Source organism: Tenrec ecaudatus, chromosome Y (assembly GCF_050624435.1).
Source record: "Tenrec ecaudatus isolate mTenEca1 chromosome Y, mTenEca1.hap1, whole genome shotgun sequence".
Taxonomy (NCBI): domain Eukaryota; kingdom Metazoa; phylum Chordata; class Mammalia; order Afrosoricida; family Tenrecidae; genus Tenrec; species Tenrec ecaudatus.
Genome location: NC_134549.1, coordinates 18,175,654 through 18,202,817, shown reverse-complemented (window position 1 = coordinate 18,202,817; position 27,164 = coordinate 18,175,654). Strand labels below are relative to the sequence as shown.

Here is a 27,164-nt window from a genome sequence, read left to right as displayed (position 1 = left end):
TGGTATGTGAACTTATCTGCATGTGGGCGGACCCACCTGGAGACGGATAGAGGAGTGGTGTCTCGGTTCCTAAGACCATCGGAAACATGTGTTTTCCAATGGTCTTTGGCAACCGACCCCTGTGAAAGGTTCGTTCCACCCCCAAAGGGGTCGAGACCCACAGGTTGAGAATCGCTACTCTTAAGGCTCTCAAGCCCAAGTTTGCTAAGCCCTGGTCAGGAGTCAGACCCTAGCAGATATACACTGACTGCATGGTTACAAGTACCTATCTTGTAATCTCTAATAAAATATGCATGTCTCATTCATGACCCTGTTGTGGTTTCCCCTTAGTGTTTTAATCATTCTTTGGGGGTGCATACAATTCTTATCACAATCCATACATCCATTGTGTCCAGCACATTTGTGCATTTGTTGCCATCATCATTCTCAAAACCTTTGCTTTTGATTTGAGCCTTTAATATCAGCTCCTAATTCCCCCCTTCCTCCCCACTTCCCTCTCTCTCATGAACCCTTCTTAATTCATAAATAGTTATTAATTTGTCATATCTTACACTTCCCGACGGCTCTCTTCACCAACTTTTCTATTGTCCAACCCCCAGGGAGGAGGTTATATGTAGATCCTTATAAACGGTTCCCCCTTTGTACCCACCTTCCCTCCACCCTCCAGGTATCACCACTCTTACCACTGGCCCTGAAGGGAACATCTGACCTTGATTGAATTTTTGACAATTTCCTGTGTTCCATACCTTATTGAAGTACTCTTTATTTTTTCTTTTTAAAATAATATTATTGGGGGCTCATAAAACTCTTATCACAATCCATATACCCATCCACTGTGTCAAGCACATTTGTACATTTCTTGCCATCATCATTCTCTAAACATTTGCTTTCTACTTGAGCCCTTGGTATCAGCTCCTCATTTTTTCCTCTCCCTCCCCACCACTCACTTGTTCATGGACACTGATAAAGTAGTTTTATTTGTCATGTATTAAAGTGTCCGATGTTTCCCTTCACCCACTTTTTTCTTGTCCATCCCCCTTGGATGGGGTTAAATATAGATCCTTGTGATCAGTTATCTGTAACCAGTGTACATTCTCTGGTCTAGTCAGACTTGTAAGGTAGAATTGGGATCATGATAGTGCGGAAGGGGGCGGGGGATCATTAAAGAATTAGAGGAAAGGTGTAAGTTTCATCGGTGCTACACTGCACCCTGAGTGGCTCCTTTCCTCCCCGCAATAATTCTGTAAGGGGATGTCCTGTTGCCTACAGATGGGTTTTGGGTCTCCACTCCGCACTCCCCCTCATTCACAGACAGGAACTGGAAACACAAGGAATCTAGGACAGATAAACCCCTCAGAACCTATAATGAGAGTAGGGACACAAGGAGGGCAAGGGGTAGGTTGGGGTAGAAAGGGATAACTGATACATTCAGAAGCATCGTGGAAGCATTCAACTAAATTCAAATAAATAAAGGGTATGAAAGAAAAGACCACCTTAAATATTAAAATAAGTGAGAGGGAAGATTTCTCTCATGGAAAAACCGAGAGAACTTTCTGAGGAGTCCAGAGGGAGGTCACCTGAGCAGGTCTTCCATAATACCACAATCCCATCGACTACAGGAAAGTTTACAGCAATCTCCTTCTGAGAGAGACCCGTTTCACTTCCCTCAACTGTGGCCAGAGGAGACCTGCCAGAGGCAGAGTCCGACTAGGTGCTCTGCAGCTGGACGTCAGGCGCTCTCTCTTCCAATGCCTTCTACAAAGAGGGGCTCACAACCTCAGTTCTGATACCTTCCCCTTCTCCATACTTGCATTTTGTTCTCCATTCTCTTGGGACGTCTCATAGACAGCTGTGCTTCTTCCATGTGGACTTAGTTGGTGCCGCTTTTAGATGGTTGTTAATTTGAATGCCACAGTAAAATGTAAACAAAACAGATGGGTCTAGGCTGTTTCTATGACAGTAATCACATGGAGTAATGTCTAATGGGCATAGTCCTAAATGAGTAGACCCTACTCCTACAGTGCAAAGATGTTTAAAGGTAAGGCTCTCAGCAGTGATACTCTGGTGAAAGGGAAGAATGTTGTCAGTGAGGTCCCTAATCCAATGAGGGCACAGAGGTGGATAGAGACGCCAGAGTTGGCTAGAGAAGAAAGAGGTGGGTTGATGGCCTAGAGAGCCATGCAATAGCTAAATATACAGAATGGCCATGAATGAACCACATGACCCTCAGAAATATGTATCACTACACTCCATTTACTTAACATTTTTATTACTGTTATTCACTTAATTCCACACTTTTTGTTAGTAACATTAAGGATTACTTAATAATATTTCTATTTTTTATCTCCTTCAATCCGTTCACTAATCCTTCTCTTCACTAATGCCCCAGCTTCTCCATGTGACTGTTAACATAAGAGATAACCATCAAAATCTCTTCTATTTGAAAACAAGATTTTGTTAAGGTATATTCTGTAAATAATTTCTGCGGAAGACAAATTAAATATCCTTGAGGGTGTGAGTGGCGGAAGGGGGTGCAAAAAGAGGATCTTAAGTATAAAATGTTTTGGAAATGATGAAGGCAGCATATGCAGAAATATGTCTGGTATAATTGATGTATGGAATGTTCTAAGACTGTAAGAGCCCCCAGTAGAATGATTTTTTAAAAAGGCTCCTGAGATCCAGCCCCAAGACTGTCCAGATGTACAGACATGCAAGCTCCAGACCAAAGCACATGTACTATACACCCTGTATATTTATAATGTAGTGTATAAATGGGACAGCCCTCCAAACCTCTTTGTTGTATGATTTATTTTTGTTTATTAAAAGAATATCTGAAGCTGTGTCTCCCTCATGGCTGGTTGGGGGCTCAGTGCACCGGCCTCTTGGGGTGCCTGTCTCCCCATCCCCAGCATGGCGCCCCTACCTAATCCATATGCTAGGTGTTCAGTGGTGTATATTTCTCCTCCTGGACATGGTGTACACGATGCCTGGGACATGGTCCTCTCCTTAGTCTTAGCTCATTGGGCTCAGTTTCAGAGCTGGGGGCAGGTAATGGGCACTGAGGTGAAGCCAAGGCTGGCAGTACACCTGGATGCAGGAGTGCTTGGCTGTCCAGCTTTCTGCCAAGAACTGCCTATGGGGTCAGAGCTGTGCTCCCAGGAAATTCCTCCTCCCAGGACCCCTTTGCGTGAGGCTGTGTCAGCATATTCTATACAAAAGTACTTGTCCTCTCCCTTTGTAAACTACGTTTGACATGGATTACACAAATATAAACCACTGAAAAAAAGGCATATTTGAACCTAATTCATCTCTGCCCTTTTGATGTGTTTGGTCCTATTATGTAGCGTTAGACATGGAGAGAGGCAGAGATAGAAAAGCTCGTGGTGGTAAGTTGAACATCGAATATGGCAAACCAAAGAAATATGCATGCACATAAATGACTGTGGTGGCCAAGAATATCAAAAGTAGTGTGGTTGGCCAATCAACAAATCTCACTTGCAAGACGGACAAAGAGAATATTCCTTAGGAGCAGCAATGAAGATAATTTGTATTACATTCTTTTGCCAAGTTATCTGCAGAGAGCCATCCCTGGAAAAAGACACCACGCTTGGTAAAGTAGAGGGGCAGTGGATAAGAAGACCATCAACAAGATAGGCTGCCACATGGCGTGAAACAATGAACTGAACTTCAGAACACATTGACGGTGGTGCAGGACCAGCCAGTGCTTCCTTCTGTTGCCCATTGCTCCATATGACTCAGAAAGGATTACGTAGCACCGAACAACAGCGATGGAAACTGATGAATACAGGGGATGGAGGTGGAGCAAGTGATGGAGATGACAGGTGGACAGAGAGTAGTGGTGGGTAGATAGCCTAGAGACCAATGTAGTAGATCACCATATTTCTTAACAGTTGTGTCTGTGAGCATTGACTGTAGATTTCTGTGAATTGGGACTCTGGATACCTTCAATCTTTCCCTTGTTTATCATCCTGTTTCTGATCTAGTTATGAGAATTTTTGCTTTCTTCATGAATTATCCTCCGTACTGAAAGCTGCACTATTTAATCTGCCTCAGAAAGTACTGCAAGCGATTCTTCCTTTTCCATCGAGCTGGCTTGTATGGTCTCCATTTCATAGGTTTATAGTGTGTCTTCTCCCAATCCTCAGGCCACATTGCTCCTCATGTAATCAACTTTATTACACATTTGAGCAGAATTCAGATTCTGAATATGATAATGATCACCTTTCCTGATTGAACACCACTCAGTATCCCTTGAGGTGATTCTCCTCCTGCGGAGTCCAGTACCCTCAGTAATTGAAAGCCCAGCAAAGTGCGCGATCCTCATGATTATCATCAACCGCACCCCAGTCACACTTCAGCTACTTTTCAGTGGCAGCATCTCATCGTATCCGTGGCTCTATATCAGACACATTTCTGCTACTCTTCAGTGTCTAATCCCTCAGAAGGGGACCATTTCCTCCTGCCTTCTTGTCTGTTCTTAGTCTCTAAGATCAGCTGAAACCCGTTCACTTGGAATTCATCGCTGTATTTTCAAATGCTGGTGACATAGCTTCCAGAATCATAGACACACAGAAGCCCCCACCGTTCAGCAAATAGCTTCCGATCACAGAGAGAACTCAGGCAGAGCATAATGGAAGAAACACTTGCTGGTTAATCATCTCTAGATTTTTGTTACTGTGATCCAAATATCTGTGTCCTCTCTAACTTGGACAACTCCTACTTATCCTTCAAAACCTAGGTCCATAGATTACTCTTCCACGAAGTATTATGCCTTCTTCAATGCAGAGCACTATCACCCATATCTTCCTGCGGAACCCCACCCCCCAATTGATGCATCCTACACCATTCATCATCCATCTCAGCGGGGAATTCCTAAATCCACATAAAGCAGTTGAAAAAATGAATACGCCAAAGCCTTTGCGTCACCGGAAGTGCGTCACCGGAAGTGCGTCACCGGAAGTACTCTGAGCATTATGGAATTGGGAATAAAACCCGAGCCTTCCGAGTTCTCCAGTGCATGTGAGCAGAGAAAGAGGCTAAATTGTCAGGAGTGAAGAGTTTTGAGAAAATACTGCCGACCAGACTTGCACCCCAAGAAGATCCCCAAGCTCATGATGCCCAAGTACCAGCTGTATAAGGTGCAACTGAGGATCCCCTTCCACATGAAATGTAAGACGTGCGGAGAGTATGTCTACAAGGGCACGAAGGTCAGTGCGCGCAAAGAGACGGTGAACCATGAGGACTACGCGGGCCTGACGATCTCCTGCTTCTACATCAAGTGCAAGCATTGTGGGGAGGAGTTGACCTTCAAGACAGACCCCGAGAGCACAGACGACGCCCTGCAGCTGGAGCCTCGTGTAACTTGCAGGCTGAGAAGCATCAGGAAGAGAGGGTGCCAAAGGAGGCGGAGCACCCCGTGAAGGTGATGGGGAGGCGCACCGAGGACTCCCAATTGGAGATGGAGGTGCGGGAGATCCTGCAGCGGCTGGACCAGCGACAGGCCCACGTGGATTTCGAGGTCGTGATGCAGCAGCCTGACAGAGGTGCAGCAGAGGCAGAAGCAGGAGGGAGACCAGAAGGAGGTGGCGGCCCTGATGGAGGAAGTAAAGAAGCATCGACTAGGGGCAGCCACCGGGCCGGGCCTCCCGCCATCCTGAACCAGCTGCCAAATGCCAAGAGGTAAGAGAGCTATGAGCTGAGCCTGGGGAGTCTGGACAGCACAAGGTCTCAGCTGCCTCGCCTGGTAGTTTTAACAAGGACCGGTGAGGATAGCAGCCTACCACAGGGCCTGAGGGGGCCAATTCCCGTCCCTGCTTGGAGCGGGTAGGCAGCTATCCCGAGCCTCCACCACAAGTCCAACCATGCTAGCCGGGCCAGAGCTCCCAGAACTGGGACCTAGCAATCAGCAGGACCTGGTGCCCCACCTCCCATATTCTGTGACCCCGGGGCCTGGCGCTGAAATTGTGGAATGGGAGTGTTCTGTTTTGTACATAATTACTTCATTTGGAGAAACCAACAAGAAAAGTACAAGAGCAACTACTACAGGGTCTGTAGAAAATGTTCTAGAATTGAATTTGAAGGCAGTGGTACAGCTCTTCCTTGATCTTATTGAATCGTATCACATTTTGGATAGAGTGAAAATGAAACTGGTAAAACCAATAATCCTAAAAAAGTTTGACTGTTGATAAGAATCTTCTCCAACATCTTATCTTTGTTAGAGCCTAGATCCTGAGCACACAGTCTGGAGGACACTTTAAGAGAAAAGAAAGAAAGACTGAAATCATCTGCAGATTAACCACGCCCGACTGAATTCCTTGGGATCAGAAGACAAGGACGCAGCTAATCTAGCCTTTCCCATCCCAAGATTTCCCGCTGAAAAAAGGAGCGTGATGTGAACAGTCCTGTTATCTCACAGGAAACCACGTGAATTCGATTATGGCAGACATTGTTTTTTTCAGCGTCATTCAGTCGGCTCCGACGCACAGGGACCCGCGCAGGAGAGAGGGAAAGACTGCACACTCTGGGCCATCCTCACAACCGTGTGTAAGTGTGAGGCCTTCGTTGCAGCTACTCTGAATCCATCACGTCAATGGCCTGCTTTTGTCTCTCTGTCCTTTTCCAGGAACTGATCTCTCCAAAAAACAGGTCCAAAATATGTAGCTTGACGTCCCATCATCCACATCTGTAAGGAGCAATCTGGTTATACTTCTTTATATATAGATAATGTTATGTTATAATATTATAAACACAAATAAAAGTATATATACTTGTCCGTTTGGCATACCTCCTCAATAGAAATTGAGCACTGCTTCCTTGCTATGTTGCCACAACTTTCTCTTGATCCACTTAACCATTCAACGATGAAGTATTGGGAATGCCCCTTCTCATGGCTATCCATACTTTGTTATCATGCACAGTTTCTGCCTTGGAGGCAGCCAGGGTCTATTGACGCTTGTCCTTAACTTGCTCTTTTTGAGGATATCTTCAAACGGGTGCAACAAGACTGTGTCCACAGTGTGGCAGTGTTTTGCAGCTGGCACTGCTCAGCCTGCACTGATTTGCCTCTTGTTTGGACCAGGTAGTTCATGTGAGAAGTCTCAGACTGTCTGGAAACATCTTGGGCTAAACACATAGGAGGTGGAGAGCCAGGACTCCAAATGTACAATGATGACAAACAGATACAGTCATCTCCTACAGGGAGTCCCCTACGTTTAGCCTTCTACAAGGGATATTAGTAAAGAATGGATTTATGTTTGTGAAAACCTTACATGTATTACAATTATTTCTTGTATAATGGGCCTGTGAAACACAACACGGTCATGTTTCCATTTTGGGTGAAGTGAATGTGTTCTATGTTGTATTATTCACCTATGTATTTACTTGCTCTGCTCAATAGAAACAATACAAAAATTAGAGTGTATTGCTTACCTTCTATAATACATAGGTTCTCAACCTGTGTGTCTTGACCCCTTTGGGGTCTCAAAGGATCCTTTCGTAGAGGTCGTCCGATTCATATCAATAGCAAAATGACAGTTATGAAGTAGCAAGGGAAATAATCTTATGGTTGGGCGGGTCACCTCAACATGAGGGACTCTATTAAAGGGTCGCGCATTAGGACGGTTGAGAACCACTGCCCTCTATCTTTCACACCTCCATACCCATTGAGGGTCCTTGATACGTCTTTATAACTTGCCTATGTGCAAGGGTACAAGATCTGTGTCAACTTGCTGAGGTCACGAATTTCATCAGTGTGGAAAGTATGTAAGCATCTCTGTTTGGAGTGGAAGTTTAGGATTGGAAGAACAAGCACACATCCTACCAAATGCAAATGATGCAACCCAACTAGCTGGAAGGCAGCCAGACTTGAAGCACTTCCTGATGCAGATGGGAGAGAAAGTCTGGCCAGGATCTAGCATCCCACAGATGTTGCAAGGATATAAGGAAGGTACCTCAGAACCCACGGGGAGAGAACCTTATCTTCCAGGTGAGGTCCTGAAGTTGGATTCCACCTACCTAAACAGTAAGAAAATGATGTTTCCTTGTTTTATAAACCCTAATTGGTAATGCTTCTGACATAAGAGCCGTTGAGAAGAGAATATACTGTGCTCTTCTCAAGAGGTCCATGCTTTAAACATGCCCAATGTGATCCAATCATCCCTGCAGTGCTCCAGATAAATGCAATTGATGTGGCATGCTTGGTAAAGCATTGGGCTGATTGCCACCAGGGTACTCATTCAAACCTACCCGGCAATCTGTGGGGCTTGATGAGGTCATCTACCCCTGGAGAGATCAACAGTCTGTAGGCAGCCAAGGAGGCACTTTTACTCTTTCCCATAAGTTGGCTCTATGTTGGAAGAGACACAGTACAAGTGTGTTTGTGCTATGGGAAATGAGTTACACAAATGAATATCAATAAGGGTATTATTTTGCATATGTGACAATCTGTGGACTAGAGCCATTTCTGTAACCAATTGCTTAATCCACTCTCATCTGCTGACACATCTCCTCAAAATGTTCTATGTACTATCAATCACAGGGGGTGAGGTTTGATGGCTGACAGTTTATCTCAACAGGGCTGGGTCTGGACGCAAAGGGTGTGTTCTGTTAGGATGGCATCAGCCTGGTGGATAAAACGACCAAAAATACCATCACTTCCCTGCTGAGACCTACTGTGAACAGCCAATGATGGGGAAGCTAGCTATCTTGTGGGTGTGGTTTTATGAGTTAAAATGACTCTGAAAGCTCTCTCCTTTGTTCTGGGCCTGGACCCTTCCTCTGTCCTGAATGTTTGGAGACTTGAGACCTAATCCTGCCATTATCTCTGTATCTATGGAAATTGTTGGTCTCAACACCCTTGGGAAGAAGTTTGTCCTTTGACCTGCCATCTTGGATTCATCACCCACTGGAAATACTTTATCAAAGATAAGAGTCAAGATTAAAATCTGAGCCTTGTTAACCTTTTCAATGGTGATTTGAAATAGGGAGTTACAGGAAAATTCTCTAAATAGTTCTGAGGTGCTAAGTGGGGAAGGTCCTAGAGGTTGAGGTGTGGCATTCCAAACTTGTCTTTCTTTGAGGCCTATGTGATTTGAGTGCATTCAATATTGCATTATGAACATATAAATATATTTGCTCTACCCAGTCTAATCAGGGTAAACAGATCAGGGGGTTGTGCTTACCCTCTATCTCCTTCACACCTCAGTACCTATTCAGGGACTTGATGCATCTTAATAGCTTGCTTTTGTGCAATGGTTCATTAAATGTATCATCTTTTTACAATACATTTTATCAGCTGCTCATACAACTCTTATCACAATCCATACATATATATACACATAAATTGTATAAAGCACATCTGTACATTCCCTGCCCCAATCATTCTCAAAGCATTTGCTCTCCACTTAAGCCCTTTGCATCAGGTCCTCTTTTTAAATGTATCATCTTGCTGAGATCATGATTCTCTGTAGTGTGGCAGGTAAAGAAGGGTGTCAGTTTGGGGGATGGGCTCCAATGTGGACTTATTCATCTATTAATCAACTGTTGGAGTTTTCAGAACCACCGCTGTTTCCAGTTCAGAGTGATGAGAGCCTGCTCCCATAAAGACATTTAATAGTGGTCCCCAAGTAGGTGATCCCGTCCACTGAGGTGAAATGGAATGGCCAATTCAGTGATACCTGTATTTTAAAAAGGGGAGAAAGATGGGGCTTTCTTCTCCCATTCAGAATTACAGTCGTGGAATCCCACAGGGGTGGTTTACTCTGTCCTGTGTGGTTTCCATTCATCTGCATGGACAGTGGCAAGAAGCTCCTTTTACTCTTTGTTTGAGAGCATGCACTTTAGTGCAAACCTTGTGCTTGCTTAATAATTATAGACAGATTCTAAGTGAGTGTTTGCTTTTAATGATGGACTTAAATATCCACTCAAGACTTCAATCCTGGAATTTCTTTTAGATTCTCAATGTCGGGTGACAACTGAATAACAACTCTTCTAAATTATCAAGGCGTTTTAGTGGCCGTCATTTTTGTGGACCCACAGCACTGCTGCTGAGACTCTCGTGTCTGAAGAGTAAGTTGAACCCTTACTATTCAACCCTCTCACACCCCCACCACAAACCCTTAAAACAGAAAATTTAAGGAGGGTAGACAAACATGTCCTAGACATGTAAACCAGAGATAGCTTAGTCTTCTGTGGTCAATTCTCACCTGGTGGATGAATAAGACCCTCTTGATTACTAAGCTATTAACTGAAAGCTGTGCAGAAAATGCCTGTCTGACTATGTTTCTTTGGATAAAGTCAGGCCAAGCTCTCCTGGGGTGTGAGCCTATTCCCACTTCTCTTTTCTGTGCCACATCTACCGAATGACATTCTCGATGTTCTCACTACTATAACTTGAAGGATTCCCCCTTGGGCATCATATTTCATGTTAATATTTTAATTTTTCTCCTGAAGTTGCTCTTTGAAATGTTCTGTTCAGCATTCTTTTATCATTTCTTCCATTTGCTTTAGTTACATTTCTACCAATGGCACGATTCAGAGTCTCTTAGATGTCCACTTTTGTCATTCTACCTTTTGTGTCTTGTGGAGGACTTTGCTTTCTTCATACATGATGTTATTGATGTCATCACACAGCTGGTCCAGTTTCCTGCTGTTAGTGTTCACTCAATCCTATCTGTTCTTGAGATGGCCTTGCCATTCATGTGGGATGGATCTCAGGTTATATTTGTGCTCTCACGTAGTTGATTCATTTCTTCATCTTCATGGCCCCAGCTTCATTTTTGACTGCACATAATGACCTCCTCCAAAATCTCTTAAGTTAGGGCTTATGTCTCAGCACTAAGTTTTTTGGATGTTACACATAACTTTCCAATGTCAAAAACAAAACAAAAACCCCAAACCAAAAACCACTTCCGGAAATGCCTTGAGATCATGTAACAATGAAGTTGTTCATCTTGCGCTCTGGTAGGGTGCATTGGAAATTGCATTACTTGCATGCTTCTAAAGATGGTCCAGGGAGGAGCAGTGTTTTAGGGCTCCCTGGGCATGTCCTTGATGGACAGGACTGTAGGTTGCATAATCAGGAGTCCTACCCTAGCATCTTGCTCAATTGCTTCATTTGAAAGTGCCAAAGTCTTTAGAACATAAACTATGTGTCCCAATCTTGGTCCTCCTCTGGCTTCCATAATCCCCCTCTTATTGTGATTAGTGGTCTTACAATTACTCATGAATTTGTACAGCTGCCTGCATTCCAGGACTTAGTGAAGTAAAATCCCGTGTTTGATTAGCCTGATGGTATGAAGACTTCATGGGAATGGCAACCCTAATGTGTCTGCATCTTTGTGTCCTTCATAAACGAAGGCACTTTGTCCTTAACTTATCTTGGTGTTAGGGTCTCTTTTGTAGTGAAACACTTGTCCAACTTCTGTAGTGGACTTGATTTCCGTGGATTGCACAGGCAGAAGTCAGTCGTGCATAGCTGCCATTTATTTTGTTCAAAAAGTTTGATGGAATGATGGAAGAGCTGAGTCCAGCCCTGGCTAGCAGATTCTCTGTGTCCCGAGATTTGAACGGATGTGCAGCCTCACACCCGCTCCTGTCCCAGTACAAGCCCAAGTGCAGTTCCTTGGAGCAGGATGAGCTGCACCGTCGTTATTTGAACTGCAGAAATACAAGCGACTCGCCTCTGTGAACCAGGCCAGAAGGCTGGCTGAAGATGACTGGACTGGAGTGCAGAGTGAGGAGGAGGAACACAGGAAAGATGACGAAGACATGGATGTTGACATTGACGAGAAACTCCCCTAGCACTTTGCCAATCAGTTGATGCTCTCTGAGTGGCTGATTGATGTCCCCGCGGACTTGGGGCAGGAGTGGATTGTGGTCTTGTGCCCCGTTGGAAAAAGAGCGTTCATCGTGGCCTCCAGGGGTTGCACCAGCACCTACACCAAGAGCGGTTACTGTGTGGACAGGTTTCCTTCCCTCCTGCCCGGAGGCAGCAGGCAGAGCTCATGGACACCCTTGTGCACTGCATTCACAGCGAGGTGCAGCAGACCTACTACGTTCTGGACCTGTTGTGTTAGCGGGGACATCGCGTTTATGACTGCCCCACTGATTTCTGGTTCTACTGGATGCATGTGAAGTTAGCCGAGGAAGGCCACCTGGGAGAGCAAACAAAGCTCAATCCTTTTTAGTTTGTGGGGCCCAGAACTTCCAGTGCACCCCAAGAGGCTGTGTGAGGTGCTGGCCACACGCTTCCCTTTTGAGGTGGACGGGCTCCTCTTCTACCACAAGAAGATCCACTACATCCCGGGCAGCATCCCCCTGGTGGGCTGGCTATGGCCTTACATGGTGCCGCTGGTCTGCAGACCACCCAGCAAGAGTACGCAAGGCACCAGCTTCTGCAAATCAGCCAGGAAAATTAATACTGTTATTCTTTAGAGTTAGTGAATGTTGTAGGGTATAGCTTTGATAACAACATCCTGGTCAATAAAATAAAAATAGTACCATCATGGCTAAAACATTAAAGGGAACAATGATATTAATTAAAATGTTTTAATTTTGATTACATAGGAGCATATTTTAAAATAAATGACTACTGGGACTCTCTGACATGAAAGGGGGGAAGGAGTCAGGTTATTCATCAGTCAACAAGATTGCCTTATTGTGACCAATGTTTGTCTAAAGTATACTTGCAAAATTTACCTTGTGATTTCACGAATCCTTCTATCACCAAGACCATATTTTCCAACTGTTTTCCTTACCTCATTGTTTCCTAATTTCTCACTCCAATTACCAATAATTATCTATGTGGCTTGACTACATGTTGGGTCAATTTCATACTGAAGTGATTGGAAAACTACTTCAGCGTCTTCATTAGTGATTCGTGAGGAAATTTTACTCATCATTGTATTGACAAGACTTTCTTGTACTCCCATAGATACCCCATCACCCAGAGTGTTGTAGTTCAATACAGATCTCCAAGTTCAGTTTGATGAACGCACCATTATGGCTCTTGAGTTTGCCTTTCCTGTAGAGTTAGTTAGCCTTGGGATGGTTTGATTCAATATGCAATGACCATATTTCCTACTGATCTTTGATTTATCCACCTCACCAGCTGCTGAGGTCCATCATCGGCCTGCCCATATTGGGTTCGAAAACCTTAGGGCCAACGTACACAGAGGAAGTAGCTAGACTGAAAAGTAAGCCTCACATGGATCTTGAGAGCCTCTCCCACTGTGAGTTGATAAGAGGAGTAACAAAGCCAGAAAGCTCCCTTCTGAGGAGCTCTGGGTGCCATGACCCAGTTTTGGAGGGCAAGGACAACCAGTGTAGTTCTCCCAGAAGTCTGAGCAGACGTCTCGTATCATTCACAAGTTAGGATTGCTCTTGGAGCAGATTGATCAGCATAAGCAGCAGGAACCCACCCAGGCTCCTGGACCTGGGCATCCAGAGTGTGTGGCAGGATGAGGCCTCAGCCATCGCTGTCCTGGGGTCGCTACTCATGAACTCTTCCCACCACTGTCATGCAGCTGTGGTCGGTGGATACAGACTTGCAGCGAAGGCCACGGTAGTGTCCTGGCTTTTTATCCTGCTCTCGCTAGGGGCTCTCATGAAGTCTTGGCATTCTCAACAGGATATTTTGATATCCTGCTTCCCAGATGATTCCACACAGGGGATGTGAACTCTGAGTTGTGGATATATGCCTGAACACTGACACCAAGTTTTGGAGAGTGTGGTCTGAAACCCAATCCATTGCGTCCAGTAACAACCCAACCCAGGACTGTGACTCTCAAAGGGAAGGATCCCATAGCAGGAGAGAAGCCTCAGTGTTTGGCCTCTATGTATTTGCTCACAAGCATTTGCCTTCTTGAATCAGTACCAGATGAATTGCTCACTATTATCATTACAAGAGTCAACTGTGGAAAGACCCTGCCACCCCTCTGCTGTCAGGAGTTAGCGTTTGAAGGAGATCTGTCACAGCTTCCGATTATTGAGGAGATCTTAAATGGGGTACAGATGGTTTCTGTGCAGGAGGTGGGAATCCACTGCAGATGGAACCTGCAGAGGCTCAACTGGTTTACTGCTTACCTGTCCCAGATGGGTCACCAGAGCACACTCCATGTTTCCCACGTAAGTCCCACATAAGTCCAGATCCCCTGGTGTCATGTACCATGGACAAAGTGGAGAAGTGTCTTGCAAAATTGGCCTCTCATGTCCTCAGTCTGCATTATTCCAGCACCTCGTTCTGGAAGCAGTCTTCTTCCTCAATGACCACGTCTATCAGCTGCTCAGTTGTGGGCTACACATTCGCAGTTTCTCTCTTTAAAAGCACTGCATTGCTTTGGACTCTGGCCTGACAGCCTGTGCTCTTGTCCCTGAAGCAGCCAACTAAGGTCCCCGCATATGAGTGGTATGTTCACGGATTCCTTAAGACATGAATTCCTCCCAAGTCTGCTAGAGAGGGTCTCAGCCACCATGAACCACCTGAATTTAGCTGACTGTTAAATCGATGTCTCTGAGCTCACTGCCTTGCAGCCTGCTGTGTGCCAGTACTCTGCGCTCACCACCTTAGAGTTGGGTGGAAACCCAGTCTCCATGGCTGTGCTGCAGGACCTGCTTCAGCACACAAGCTCTGTGTAAGTTCTCCCTTCTAGGGCTCCTTGTGTCTCAGGATTGCTATGAGGACACGGAAAGTTCTCTGTCTTAGGATACTCTTTTAGAGGCAATGGAGGATCTCAAGACGACCCTGCAGGCTACAGATTCCTTACTTTATGATTTTCTCCCAGTAAGGGAAGTTGGGATGAAATCATCATGCATGTGGAAAGCTAATGTGATTGCCTTCCTTACTAATCCTCACTTATGCTTCTGGTTTACTGTAACACTTGGAAAACCCTCATGTTCACTATGCAAATGATATTATTTGGAGTTAGGTTCAAGAGGATTAGGCTATCTTTGCTCTAACAATGTGGTGATTGGGGTTGACGATTACAGGAAGCATCTGACATTTACACCCTTAGCCCAGTCATTCCTTGCTGGCTTCACATCTCTCATCTACAAGACATGAAAAGAGAGGCCAACAGACGGGAGCAGAGCATGTCCTTGGAACCCAGGGTCCCTGCAGGGGAACCTTATAGATTCAGAAGAACCTGGATGCCAAAACTCGTGGAATCCCCATGGAATGCACACAGATGCTGAAAAGTTACCAGTCCATCCCAGTACAAGACAATCAACATCCAATCTTTCATATCCATGTCTAAGCTTCTGACACTAACATATTTTGCCTAAGATAAAATAAATGTCTCTTTGTAAAGCTATCCTCTTGTGGTACTTACTTCTCCTGGAGCAACACTATTAAAAATGTGCATTCAATTTTGGGCTCTGTTCCCTCGACCTAACAGAAATGGGCACGGAAGGATGTCAGTTTTGGAGTTGTGCCTAGGTAGTGGGCTGTGCTTGTCTATTAATCAATAGTTGGAGGCTTCCAAAACCACTAGCTTCTACAATGGAGAAAGATGAGAGTCTGCCACCTCAAAGACACGCAGCATTGTTTACCAACAAAGCTCATACAGCCCTTGAGAGAAAGTGGAAAGCATCCCATGGGGCAAAAGCAGACAAGACACTTTATATATGGGAGAAAGATGGGGCTTTCTACTCCCACACAGAGTTACAGTCATGGAATCTCTTAGGTTGATGCTTGTATCCTGAGAGCACTTGAGATTTAAGACAGTGTGTGGGATCCTTCTGCAGAGGTCAGTCCTTCAAACATTGGTCAGCACACCACCAGGTCACTGGTTCAAATCTGTCAGCCAGTCCATGTGCTTTAATGAAGCCATCGACTCCTGGAAAGATTGACAGTCAGTAGGAAGCCAAGGAGGAATTTGTACTCCTTTTCATACTTTTTTCATAAGTCGGAGGAGGTACAGTGGAAGAAAGTTTGTGCTTCAGGAAGTGCGCTACAAAGAGGAGCATCCATAATGACAAATCTATATTGCATGTATGAGAAACGGGCCAATAAAGCTATTTCTATAAACACCCACTTAATCCTTTTTCACCCTCCAACACAACCCTCACCATCTTCTGTGTCCTCTCCCTCCCCGTGCATAAGGGCTGATGGCCGAGGACTTGTGTGAACAGGGCTGGGTCTGGATTCTCCGGGGTTGGTCTGTTCTGATGGCATCAGCCCGGCTGATGAGATCTCACGAAATGCCATCACTTCCATGATGAGACCTACTGTGAACAGCCAATGAGGGGGAAGCAATAGCTTCCTGGTGGGTGTGGTCTTATCCTTTAAAAGGACTCTCTGAATGCTCTGGAGCTTTGTTCCACACCTGGACCCTTCACTTGACCTGAAGGTTTCTGGACTTGAGACGGAACCTTGCCAACATTTTCCTGGCTTCTCTGGAAGTTTTCAGGCTCAACATTCTTGACGAAGAAGTCTGCCGTTCGACCTGCCTTCTTGGATTCTTCATGCACCGGATCTACTTCAACAAGGACCGTGGCCAAGACTGAAATTGGAGCCTTGTCAGCGTCTGCAACTGTGAGTTGAATGAGAGTTACATGAAAACTACCTGAATGGTTGCGAGGAGCTGATGGGGAGGGACGCAGATCTTGGAGGGCTGGTGTAAGGAGATGGGAGAACACAGCGGCCTCTCCGTGGGAGACCAGATCCATGGATGGACAGAGGGAAAGGGTCTTGTCCTAGAATCCCTGTTTCATACGCTACTTCTTGTCATGGTTGAATGTCTCCTTCTTTTAGGAAACCCACTCTGTGTGTTCCTTCATCTTGTTTTTGTGGCCCCTGCATTTTTCATAGAATATTTGTGTGGTAATTTGTTTCACAGTGGTGGCTTGGGAGGACAAGACAGAAGAGTGCTTTCTTCGTAGGTTATAGGATTTCTGTGCATCTGGAATGACACAAATGGTCCTAACAAAAGCAGCATCTTTCAAAATTGGGAACCATAGAGTTTTGATTGTGAAATTCGCACTTTTGATTCGTTCTGTTCTGTCTTGTTTTGTTTTGCTTCTAGCACTTGTGGTCTTCTTCAGTTCCTTGTGCTTAAAAAATTCTAAGGAAGGTTCTTCAGCTCTGTCTGCATTGGGTTTGACCTTACATGTCGAGCACTTTCTGACAGCCTCTCAGACTGAAGCACACTGCCATGGAGTCACTGCTGACTCAGCAGCCCCTTAGAAATGCTGGTGCGATAACTCTTCATGGGACAAGAAAGCCCAGTGTTTTTCCTGCGAAGCTGCTGGTGGTTTCAAACTGCTGACCATGCAGGTCACAGCAGCCCAATGCATAACCACTGCCTGTGAAGGCTCCCGAGTCTGTCCTAATGCAGGGAATAGTCCCACTGCCTTCTTGAGAACCAACACTCATTTTCTGACCACCAAATACTCATGTTGAACTTGAAAGGACACGGGGAAGATCAGTAGCTCGGAATCTCACGGTGTCCTGGAAGCAAGGTGGAACAGATTGCTCTGGGAAAGACAGGTAAATGATGCTGAAGCACAGGGGAAGAATGAGAGTGTAGACTTAAGGGAGGTCTCCTGTAGACTAAGACATGTAAATGAGCGAAAGCTTAGTCTTTTGTCCTCCTCAATGATGATGTGATGGATAAAAGAAAGTCCCTTCTTTATTACAAAGCTATTAACAAAGATCTTGGCAGAAATGACTATGTTTAGTTTTCCTGTCGACAGGAGGAAACCCCAAACGAATCTCTATTTAATTGGCTCTGCCTTTATTTTTCCTGCTTTTATGTCAGACAAAGCTTTAACTGGGTCTCACCTCCTTCCCACCTCTCCTTTATCTGTTACATGCACGGAATGGACTCCTCTTACCACCTCTTTGACCTCCTATTATCACTGGTGATGTTCACATTGAGAAGCATATCTCACTATAATAGTGTAATTTGTCTTCTGTTTTACATGTTCTGCTCAGCTCTTGATGGTTTCTTCCATTGGCTTTAGGGATGCTTCTACCAATGTCAGGATTCAGAGTCTCCTTTGCGTCCAGCTAGGTCATTCATTCTTTTCTGTTTTGTGAAGGATTTTTCTTTCATACATGATACTATTGATGTCATGCTATAGCTGGTTCAGTTTTCTGTCGATCGTATTCACTTGATCACATCTGTTGTTGAGATGCTCTTGACATTCAAGTGGAATGTGTCTGAGGTTATATTTGCATTCTCCTGCATCTGATTCAAGTCTTCAGCTTCATGGCCCCAGCTTTGCTTTTGCCTGCTGATAATGAACTCCCACAAAATGTCTTTTAGGTAAGGGCTTCAGTCAGAACATTTCATTTTCAATAAGTTATCAATAACAGTCAAATCAAGAAAACCACTTCAGCTAGATGGCTGCTTATTTAACTTTAAGCCCTTAACACCCCAAATGCTATATCTTTTCATAGACAGGCAGCTTTCCCCACCTTTGCTTATGCCCACATTTCATCTTACGTTATGGTATCGGGAAGGTGAGCATCACAGAATGCAGATAATTAGGACCAAGTGACTTTTGTTGAGGTAGTACTTGAATCTAGGCCCCATGTCCATCTGCAACCTTAATTCTTAACATATAGATATAAGTACATGGATCGGTTTCCCTCTCATTGTATATAAACAGGGTCAAGTATAAAGAAAATGTTTTGAAACCGATGATATTAGCATCCCTGCAAATGTGCTTGACACAATGAATGCATGTGTGGCTTACGATAAGAGATGTAAGAGCCCCCAATAAACGTATTTAATAAAAGGAAAGAAACATCTGTCTTCCATTAAAAGAAATTTTTAAAAAGTGAATGCGGACATCCGGCTTCTTACTCAGAAAGTAAGTTTTGAGTGGAATTTCTATTTCCAGATGATTTCACTCTGTTGTGATGTTTGAATATTCTGCATTCATGATCTAGGGAATGAGCGATGCAGATGAATCCAGAGAGGCAAAACCATCTGTTGTCAGAGCCCCTGAGCTGAAAGGATGAGACCTCCAGTCCCATGGATAAGTGTTCCCTAGCTCTGAAATGTCGGGCCCTTTCGTCTCACTCTCAGTCTTTGAAACTTGAGGTAGCGTCCCCCAAATTTCCTACTTATTTTTGCTTCATTCACCTCCCCAGCTGCTGAGGTCACTGTCTGCCATCAGACTCCTGACTGCCCATCTTGGATTCCACAGCCTCTGGGTCAACTTGAGTCAGAAGAAGAAGAATCCAGTTTGAAATCTAAGCCCACGTGGACCAGCCTCTACCAGTGTGAGTTACTGGAAAGATTAGCATGGTCAGCGAGCTGCTCTCTGAGGGGCTAAGGGGATGACAGTGGAGTCCAGAGTGTGGAGGGCTAGGACAACCAGATTGGCTCTCCCAGAACACTGAGCAGACCCTTTCTCTTCATTCACAGGTCAGGATCGCTCTTGGAGCAGATTGATCAGCATGAGCAGCAGGAACCCACCCAGGTTCCTGGACCTGGCCATCCAGAGCGTGTTGCAGAATGAGGCCTCAGCCATTGCCTCTCTGGAGTGGTTGCCCACAGAGCTCTTCCCTCCCCTGTTCGTGGCAGCTGTTGTCGGAGATTACAGAGAGACAGTGAAGGCCATGGTTGGGGTGTGGCCCTTCCTCAAGCTCCCTCTGGGGGCTCTGATGGAAGATTGTCAGTCTCCCCCTGACATCTTAAAGGCTGCCCTTGATGGCCTTGCTATACTGCTTTCCCAGAAGGTTAAGCACAGGAGATGCAAACTGAAAGTGCTGGATTTACAAATGAACACTGGGACCAACTTCTGGAAAGTGTGGGCTGGACGCCAGTCTACTGCCTCTGTAATGTCATCAGAGGATCCAGAGTCCACCCATCCCAAGACTCAGATCCTCAAAGAAGACAAATGTAGGTCAGTGGAGAAATATCCAGCCTTGGCTGGCATGACGGTGCTCACTGACCTGTGCTTTCAGGAAGACATCCCAAATGAAATGCTCACCTTCCTCATCGAAAGGGTCAAGCAGACGAAGGACCTGCCACACCTGTGCTGCAGGAAGCTCGAGCTTGTTCGGAATGTTGCCCCGCTTCCCATTCTTGGGGAGATCCTCAACAAAGTGCAGCTAGACTCTGTCCAGGAGATGAGATTGCTTGGTAGCTGGGACCTGCAAAGCCTCAACTGGTTCTCTCCTTACCTGTCCCAGATGGTCCAACTGCATACACTCCTCCTCTCTGAATGCACCCTGTATTGCATCGTCCCCGGGGAGAACGATGAGGACGAGGCGCAGAAGCTACTTCAACAATTCACCACTCAGCTCCTCAGTCTGCATCAGCTCCACACCCTCATGCTGCACTCTGTGAACTTCTTTGGTAACCACCTCCACCAGCTGCTCAGAAGCTTGCAGGCGCCCTTAGAGACCCTGCACATACGCCGTTCCTTGCTTATGGACCAGGACTTGACATACCTGTCCTCATGTCCCTGCACCAGCCACCTGAAATCCCTTGACTTGAGTGGTGTACGCAGGCCTGGCTCCAATTACGAGTTCCTCCCTGCTCTGCTGAACAGAGTCTCAGCCACCCTGGCCCACCTGGATTTGGCGGACTGTGGCATCACGGACTCGGACTGCGATTACTTGCAGCCTGCTCTGGGTCACTGCTCTCAACTCAGAACCTTGAAACTCTGCGGAAACCCGTTGTCCATGGCTGTCCTACAGACCCTGCTGTTTCACACTTTCCCAAGGTGCAACTTTGCCTTTCTAGAGCTTCCTGTCCCCCTCAATTGCTACATGGACCACCAGTTAACTCTGCCGTGGCATACCCTTGCAGAGGTGATGGAGCAGCTGAGGCTGACCTTGCAGCTCCATGGACCCCAAAGAATACGCCTTGCTTACAGGCACTGTCGCACCCTGTGCGATGCAATCTGCATCCGTATGGACAACTAGTGCCACAACCCTTTGCCATCTGTTCTCAATCCTGACTTCTACCTTGGGATCCCAATGTCGTATTTGGAAAGACTAGTGTTTCCTAAATTAGAGCGGTTTGGATTGAGTTCTTGAGCTTGAGCTTGAGTTTGCCATGATGACGAAGGAGGTTGGAGGTATCGGTCAGAGGATGCATCTAACGTGATCAGCCTTCCTGAAGTCAAGCCTTAATTGCTTCACATCCATCTTCTGAAAGTGATGGAAAAGGAGATTCAGCAGCAGGTAGCAGATGTGCTCACCCACATCACGAATCAAAGCCAGGAGCAAAATACATCCCTGTCACCCACGGCCCCTTCCCTGGGCATATGCAGGACCTTGGCGACGTGGATGCCCAGGCACATGGAGTTCTTCAGGACTGCAGGTGTCCCCGATGCTAAAAAGCGACATGACCTTCCACTGACTCCTTTCCAGGGAGAAACCAAGTGCCGAGAGCCCTGCCCCACATTTCTGTCTCCTACCACTTGCAATAGTAGAAAATAAACGCCTGTTCCAAAGCCATGCACCCGTGCTATTCATTTCTCCTGCCGCAAGAGTGCCGAACTTAAGAACACCCAGTGATGCTCACCTTCCAGACAGGATCGCTGAAGACAAAGTGGGTGCATAAGCAAATGTGTTGGAGAAAACTGATGGTGCGTGTCTATCAAAAGATATAGCATTCGGAGACTTAAAGGCTTGAAGATACACAGTCAGCCATCTAGCTGAAAAGCAAACATGTCCACATGGAAAGACACCAGCCTGTGTGATCATGAGTTGTCAATGGGATTATTTTACAGGCATTTGAGACCCAGAGCAAAATCATACTAATTTCAATAGGGGTGCAGCGGGTGGTGGGGAGGAAGTACAGAGTGGAATGCCCAAGCCCATCTGTAGACAATTGGACATGCTTTTACAGAAGGTGTGTCGGGGAGAAGTTGAGACACTCAGGGTGCAGTATGAATGAAACATAGAACTTTCCTCTAGTCCTTTAAGGCTTCTGCCCACTCCCCCTGACTATCATGATCCCATTTCTACCTTAGAAATCCAGCCAGACCAGAGGATGTACACTCATAAAGATCAGAGCTGGAAACACAGGGAATCCAGGATCGATAAAGACGTTGGACCAATAATGAGAGTAGGGATGCCAAGAGGGTAAGGTGTAAGTGTGGGGAGAAAAAGGGAATCGATCACTCGGATCGACTTGTAACTCCCTCCCAGGGGGAGAAACAACAGAAAAGTGGGTGAAGAGGGACAGCGGATGATGTAAGACATGAAAATAATAATTTATAACAAACAAAGCGTTCAAAAAGGAGGGAGGGAAAAACAAGGAGCTGACATGAACGGCTCAAGTAGAAATAAAATGTTTTGAAAATGATGTTGGCAACATATGCACAAATGTGCTTGACACAATGGTTGGATGTGTGGATTGTGATAAGAGTCGCAAAATATTTAATGATCATGACAATAAAAACCTTGAGCATACCTACTGATGTCGGTGTGAGTTACTGTAGAATCACACCCCACCCGTAGCAACCCTCTTCACAACAGAACCAACACGGACCAGTCGTCTCCATCCTCACAATTGTCCCTATTCCTGAGCCCATTGATGCAGCCACCGTGTCAATCTATCTCCATGAGGGCTTTCCTCTTTTTATCCACCCTCCACTCTGACAAGCAGGAAGCCCTTCTGCAGGGACTGGTTTTCCTGACAATATGTTCAAAGTACGTTCAGGAGAAGTCTTGCGCTCCATGCATCTAAGGATCACACTGGCCACACTTTTATGAAGGCACTTTGGTTTGTCATTTTAGCTGTCCACGGTGCCTTTAATGATCTTCTCCAGCGCCAGAATTCTAGTGCAGCGGTTTTACTATGGTCTTCCTTCTTCAGTGTCTAACTTCCATATGTGTAGAAGACCATGGAGAATACCATGGCTTGGTCAGGAATACCTTAATTCTCAAAGGACTATCTTTGCTGTTCTGCACCTCAAGGTGTTGTGCAACAGATTTCCTTAGGATAAAATGTGTTTTGATATTTTGAATACTGTTTCCATACCATTGATTGTGGATCCAGGCAAGAGAAGAATTGTGGACAATTTAAAACTTTTTTTGGTAGTGAGGTAAGTATATATATTTTAGAATGCTAATGGTGTAACGACTTGTGTGTGGGCTGTTATCTAGAAGGCTGACAATTCAAGTCCACAACTTTCTCCACCAGAGAAATATGGGACTGAGTACTCTTGTTAAGACACTGGGACAGATGAGAGCTCTCAACACAAGGAATGCAGGACAGATAAAACTTCAGAAGCAATTATGGGTGTTGCGATACCATGAGGGCAGGTGTGAGGTGTGGGCAGAAGTGGAGGAGATGGGCAACCGATCACAAGGATAGATGTAGTACCCACCCCAACCCCGAGTGATATGAACAACAGAAAAATGGGTGAAGGGAGAGAGCAGACAGTGTAAGGTATGAAAATAATTTATAATATATCACTAACTCACGAGGGTGGGAGAGTGGGGGAAGGAGGGGAGTAAAGAGGAGCTGATAGCACGGGCGCAAGTAGGAAACAATGTTTTGAAAATTATGGTGGTGACATATGTACAAATGTGCTTGATACAAGTGATGTATGGATTCTTATAAGAGGTGTAACAGCTCTACCAATAAAGTTATATTATATATATATATAAAATTATGTTACCGTATACATACAATTATGCTTGATGCTGCATTTCCTCAAGAGAAGAGATCTCTGAAGAAACACATGCAATAGCAAAGTATAACGTAGTAACTCGTAGGTGCCTGGCCCTCAAAAGAACAATGTCAGCATTCTTAAAGCTTTAAGTCCCAAGAAGCAAGCATCTAAATCAGTGCCCATTGACGTTCCACACCTTCCGTTCAATCCAGTGATTGTAAATAATATAACCCTGTTCTAAATGATGGTATCGCATCGCAGCTTCAGTTGTGCACACCTGCTTTGTAGTAGACTAGAGCTGACAGGGGGAAGCACACAGCCCATTTGCGTTCATCACAGGTGGATTACACTCCACATGACTGCCCTGTAATCACCATGGAGGGATGCGAACAGTCCTGCTATCTCACAGAGAACAGTGTGAATTCAATGATGGCCGACGTCGCTGTTGTTCTGTGTCACTGAGTCACCTCTGATGCGCAGGGACCCCATGCACGACACAAGGAAAGACTGCACACTCCTGTTCCATCCTCACGACTGTAAGTTTCAGGCCCTTGTTGCAGCCACTCCATCAATCCATCACGTCAAGGGACTTCTTTAGTCTCCCTGTGCTTCTCCAGGGAATGATCCCTCCCCAAAACCTGTCCAAATTATGTCAATTGAAATCCCATCATCCAAGCCTGTAAGCAGCAATCTGGTCACATTTCTTTCAAGATAGATAAGCCTGTCCTTTTGGCACACCTGCGCTGATTAGAAATCATCCACTAATTCCTTATTGTGATCCCAAACGATTTTTCATCCATGTAACCGTGCAAGGACGAAGTGTTTTGGAATGCCCCATCTTCTCATCGCTACCCTAATTGGTGATGATGCACACCTTTTGTGTTGGAGGCAGCTGAACTCTGGTGGGACTGGACCTTTGCGGGGGATTAGACCAGCTGTCCCGCATCAAGCTGGGTTTGAAGTGAGGCATGTGGATGAAAGGAAAGAAAGAGCTATGTACAAAGCATGGGACAGGGAGGATTCCAATCCAATGGACTGAAGTCTACAGTATATTGGAAGCTTGGTATATATACTCTTCTTACACAGGGACTTGGTTACAAAGCAAACATCAAAGCACTTAAACATTCCTAAACTCTTATCTATGCAAATGTAACTTAACTAGTCACAGTTTCTTAACCTTAGAATAATAAAAGCACTAGGTTCAAAGACAATCACAGGGATATGCAAGATTCAAGAGAGCCTCAAAGAGATCCTAATTAACTGAGTTATCCCTCATTGCTTTTTAGCAGCAAAGTCACAAATAGTCAGTTTGCAATGCTTTTGTCTGCAGAGACAGAGAGACTCAGGGGACTAACTAGTCACCCATTAGTAAACACCTTGGTCAGCTGGATGCTTCCTACAGACCTTAACTTCCTCTTTTTGAGGATTTCTTCTAACTGGTGCAACAAGTCTGTGAGCACGGTGTAGTGGTGTTTTGCAGCTGCCACTGTTCTGCCTGAACTCGTTTGCTTCTTATTTGGACCAGACGTTTCATGTGAGATGTCTCAGACTCTCTGGAAATATTTTGGATTCAACAAATTTCCTGAGGGAGCAGGAAGTGAAATGTCAGGACACCAAATGTGAAATGGTGACAAAGACTTTGATCCAATGCCAACAGACAGATACAGTCATGCCCTACAGAAGTGGTTCTCAACCTGTGGGGCGCAATCTCTGTGGGGGGTCAAACAATCCTTTCACAGGGGTGGCCTCAGACCATCGGAAAACACGTAAATATTTCACAATATATAATTACATATTGTTTGTGATTAATACTGTGCTTTAATTGTGTTTAATTCTGTTCAATTTGAAACAATGAAAATACATCCCGACTATCAGATATTTATATTATGATGCAGAACAGTAGCAAATTACATTTAGGAAGTAACAACGAAAATAATTTGATGGTTGGGGTCACAACAACATGAGGAACTCTATTAAAGGGTCGTAACATCAGGAAGCTTGAGAACCACTGACCAGCAGGTAGTCCCCTAAGTTTATCTTTCTACCAAGGGATAGTAGGGAAGAATGAATTTATGCTTGATGAATCCTTACATAGTTTGGAATTATTCCTTGTATAAAGGGAGAAAGATTTTGTGATACTTTAACGTGCATCATAAAATACAGGAAATAAGTTTTCATTTGTCAGCAATAGTGTGCATATTCTTTCTGTGTTCCTGGGAAGGGTGTGGAGTGATACCAATAAGCCCGGGAGCCTATGATGCATAGCACTGGTTCTCAACCTTCCAAATGTCGCGATCCTTTAATACAGTTCCTTCTACTGGGATGACCCCCAACCACAAAATAATGTTTCTTACTACATCATAATGGTAATTTTGCTACTGTATGAATCATAATGTAAACATCAGACACGTAGGAATTTCATTTCACAAATTGAACATAATTAAAGGATAGCCATTAATCACATAACAATATGTAATCATGCTATGTGAAATATTTATTTCTAATTACAAATAGATGACATTTGGTCTTGAAACATGGTGTAGCATGGGTAACTCTCTTCACACCTGGCAGTAGTATGTGGGCGTATCTGCATATGAATAGAGGAGCAGTGTCTCTGTTGCTAAGACCTTCAGAAATACTTGTTTTCCAATGGTCTTAGGGGACACTTCTGAAAGGATCGTTCAATCACTAAAGGGGTGGCGACCCATAGGTTGAGAACCTGTCATGTTCAGCCAGGAGGAAACGAGGGATCCGTCTTAATGTTTCCTGCAGGATGGCAAGGAGGTGGAAGGGATGCAATTGCGTAGAGTTTGGTGTATTTTATTTTTTATGAGACAACGTGGGATCCTGGAACGGATCTACAGGGTACTCCCACCAGGTGCTCCACAGAGAAGTACATGTTCCATGCTCCAGGCACTAATTACGCCCTCAGAAACCATGGAGGGGTGGTGCACATCATGGGATGCTGCACTGTATCAATGGTTTATCTATTGGGATCCAAACCAGAAGATCACGGTTTGAACATCAGCCTTTCTGTTTTGCAGGAGCTGCATGCGTTCCAGGATGTGTTCATCCGAGTGCATTCAGTTGCTCTACTCAGCATAAACAGGGTATAGAGACACGGGGAGACTTGTCGTTCCCTATATCTTTCTGTCCTCATTGCCTTTGCTCCTGAGTTTGGTTTGTGTTATTGTTTTGTGAAATAATGTGGCTTCCATGAATGGATCTGTTATAATGGAATCCTGTGTGAAGACATTCCTTAGTAGAAGGATCAGGGTGGGATAGTAATCCTTAATCCCTCCTCAATTTATGTCACGTGGATGTCAGGGGAGTTTCTTGAGCTGTAGATCCTGATCCTTCTAACTCCCAAGTGATTTTAGAGAAGTGAGCAGAGAGAAGCCTGATCTCCCTGCAGAAAGAAAGGAGATGGGGAGGTCAGGAGCTGCATGGGGCAGCTGTGTCTGGCATATCCAAGCACTCATCCCTTCACAACCCCAAGGAAATAGAAAGGAAGCGAGTTTCTCTGAGGTGTGGCTAAACAGAACTTTCATCTC

General features: G+C 45.1%; 1 protein-coding gene and 1 pseudogene across 1 annotated transcript; both read left to right on the top strand.

The window, feature by feature from the left end:
* Positions 1–11,530: 11,530 nt before the first annotated feature.
* On the top strand, positions 11,531–12,453 carry LOC142435679 (snurportin-1 pseudogene; annotated as a pseudogene).
* Positions 12,454–19,909: 7,456 nt separating this feature from the next.
* Positions 19,910–20,905, top strand: LOC142435678 (PRAME family member 27-like). The gene has a single exon (XM_075539877.1). The coding sequence runs from the start codon at positions 19,910–19,912 to the stop codon at positions 20,903–20,905; it is 996 nt and encodes a 331-aa protein (XP_075395992.1).
* The last annotated feature ends 6,259 nt before the right edge of the window (positions 20,906–27,164 follow it).

What these genes read in the sequence shown, in the direction of transcription:
- LOC142435678 (XM_075539877.1), top strand. Translation starts at nt 19,910, where the DNA reads ATGACGGTGCTCACTGACCTGTGCTTTCAGGAAGACATCCCAAATGAA.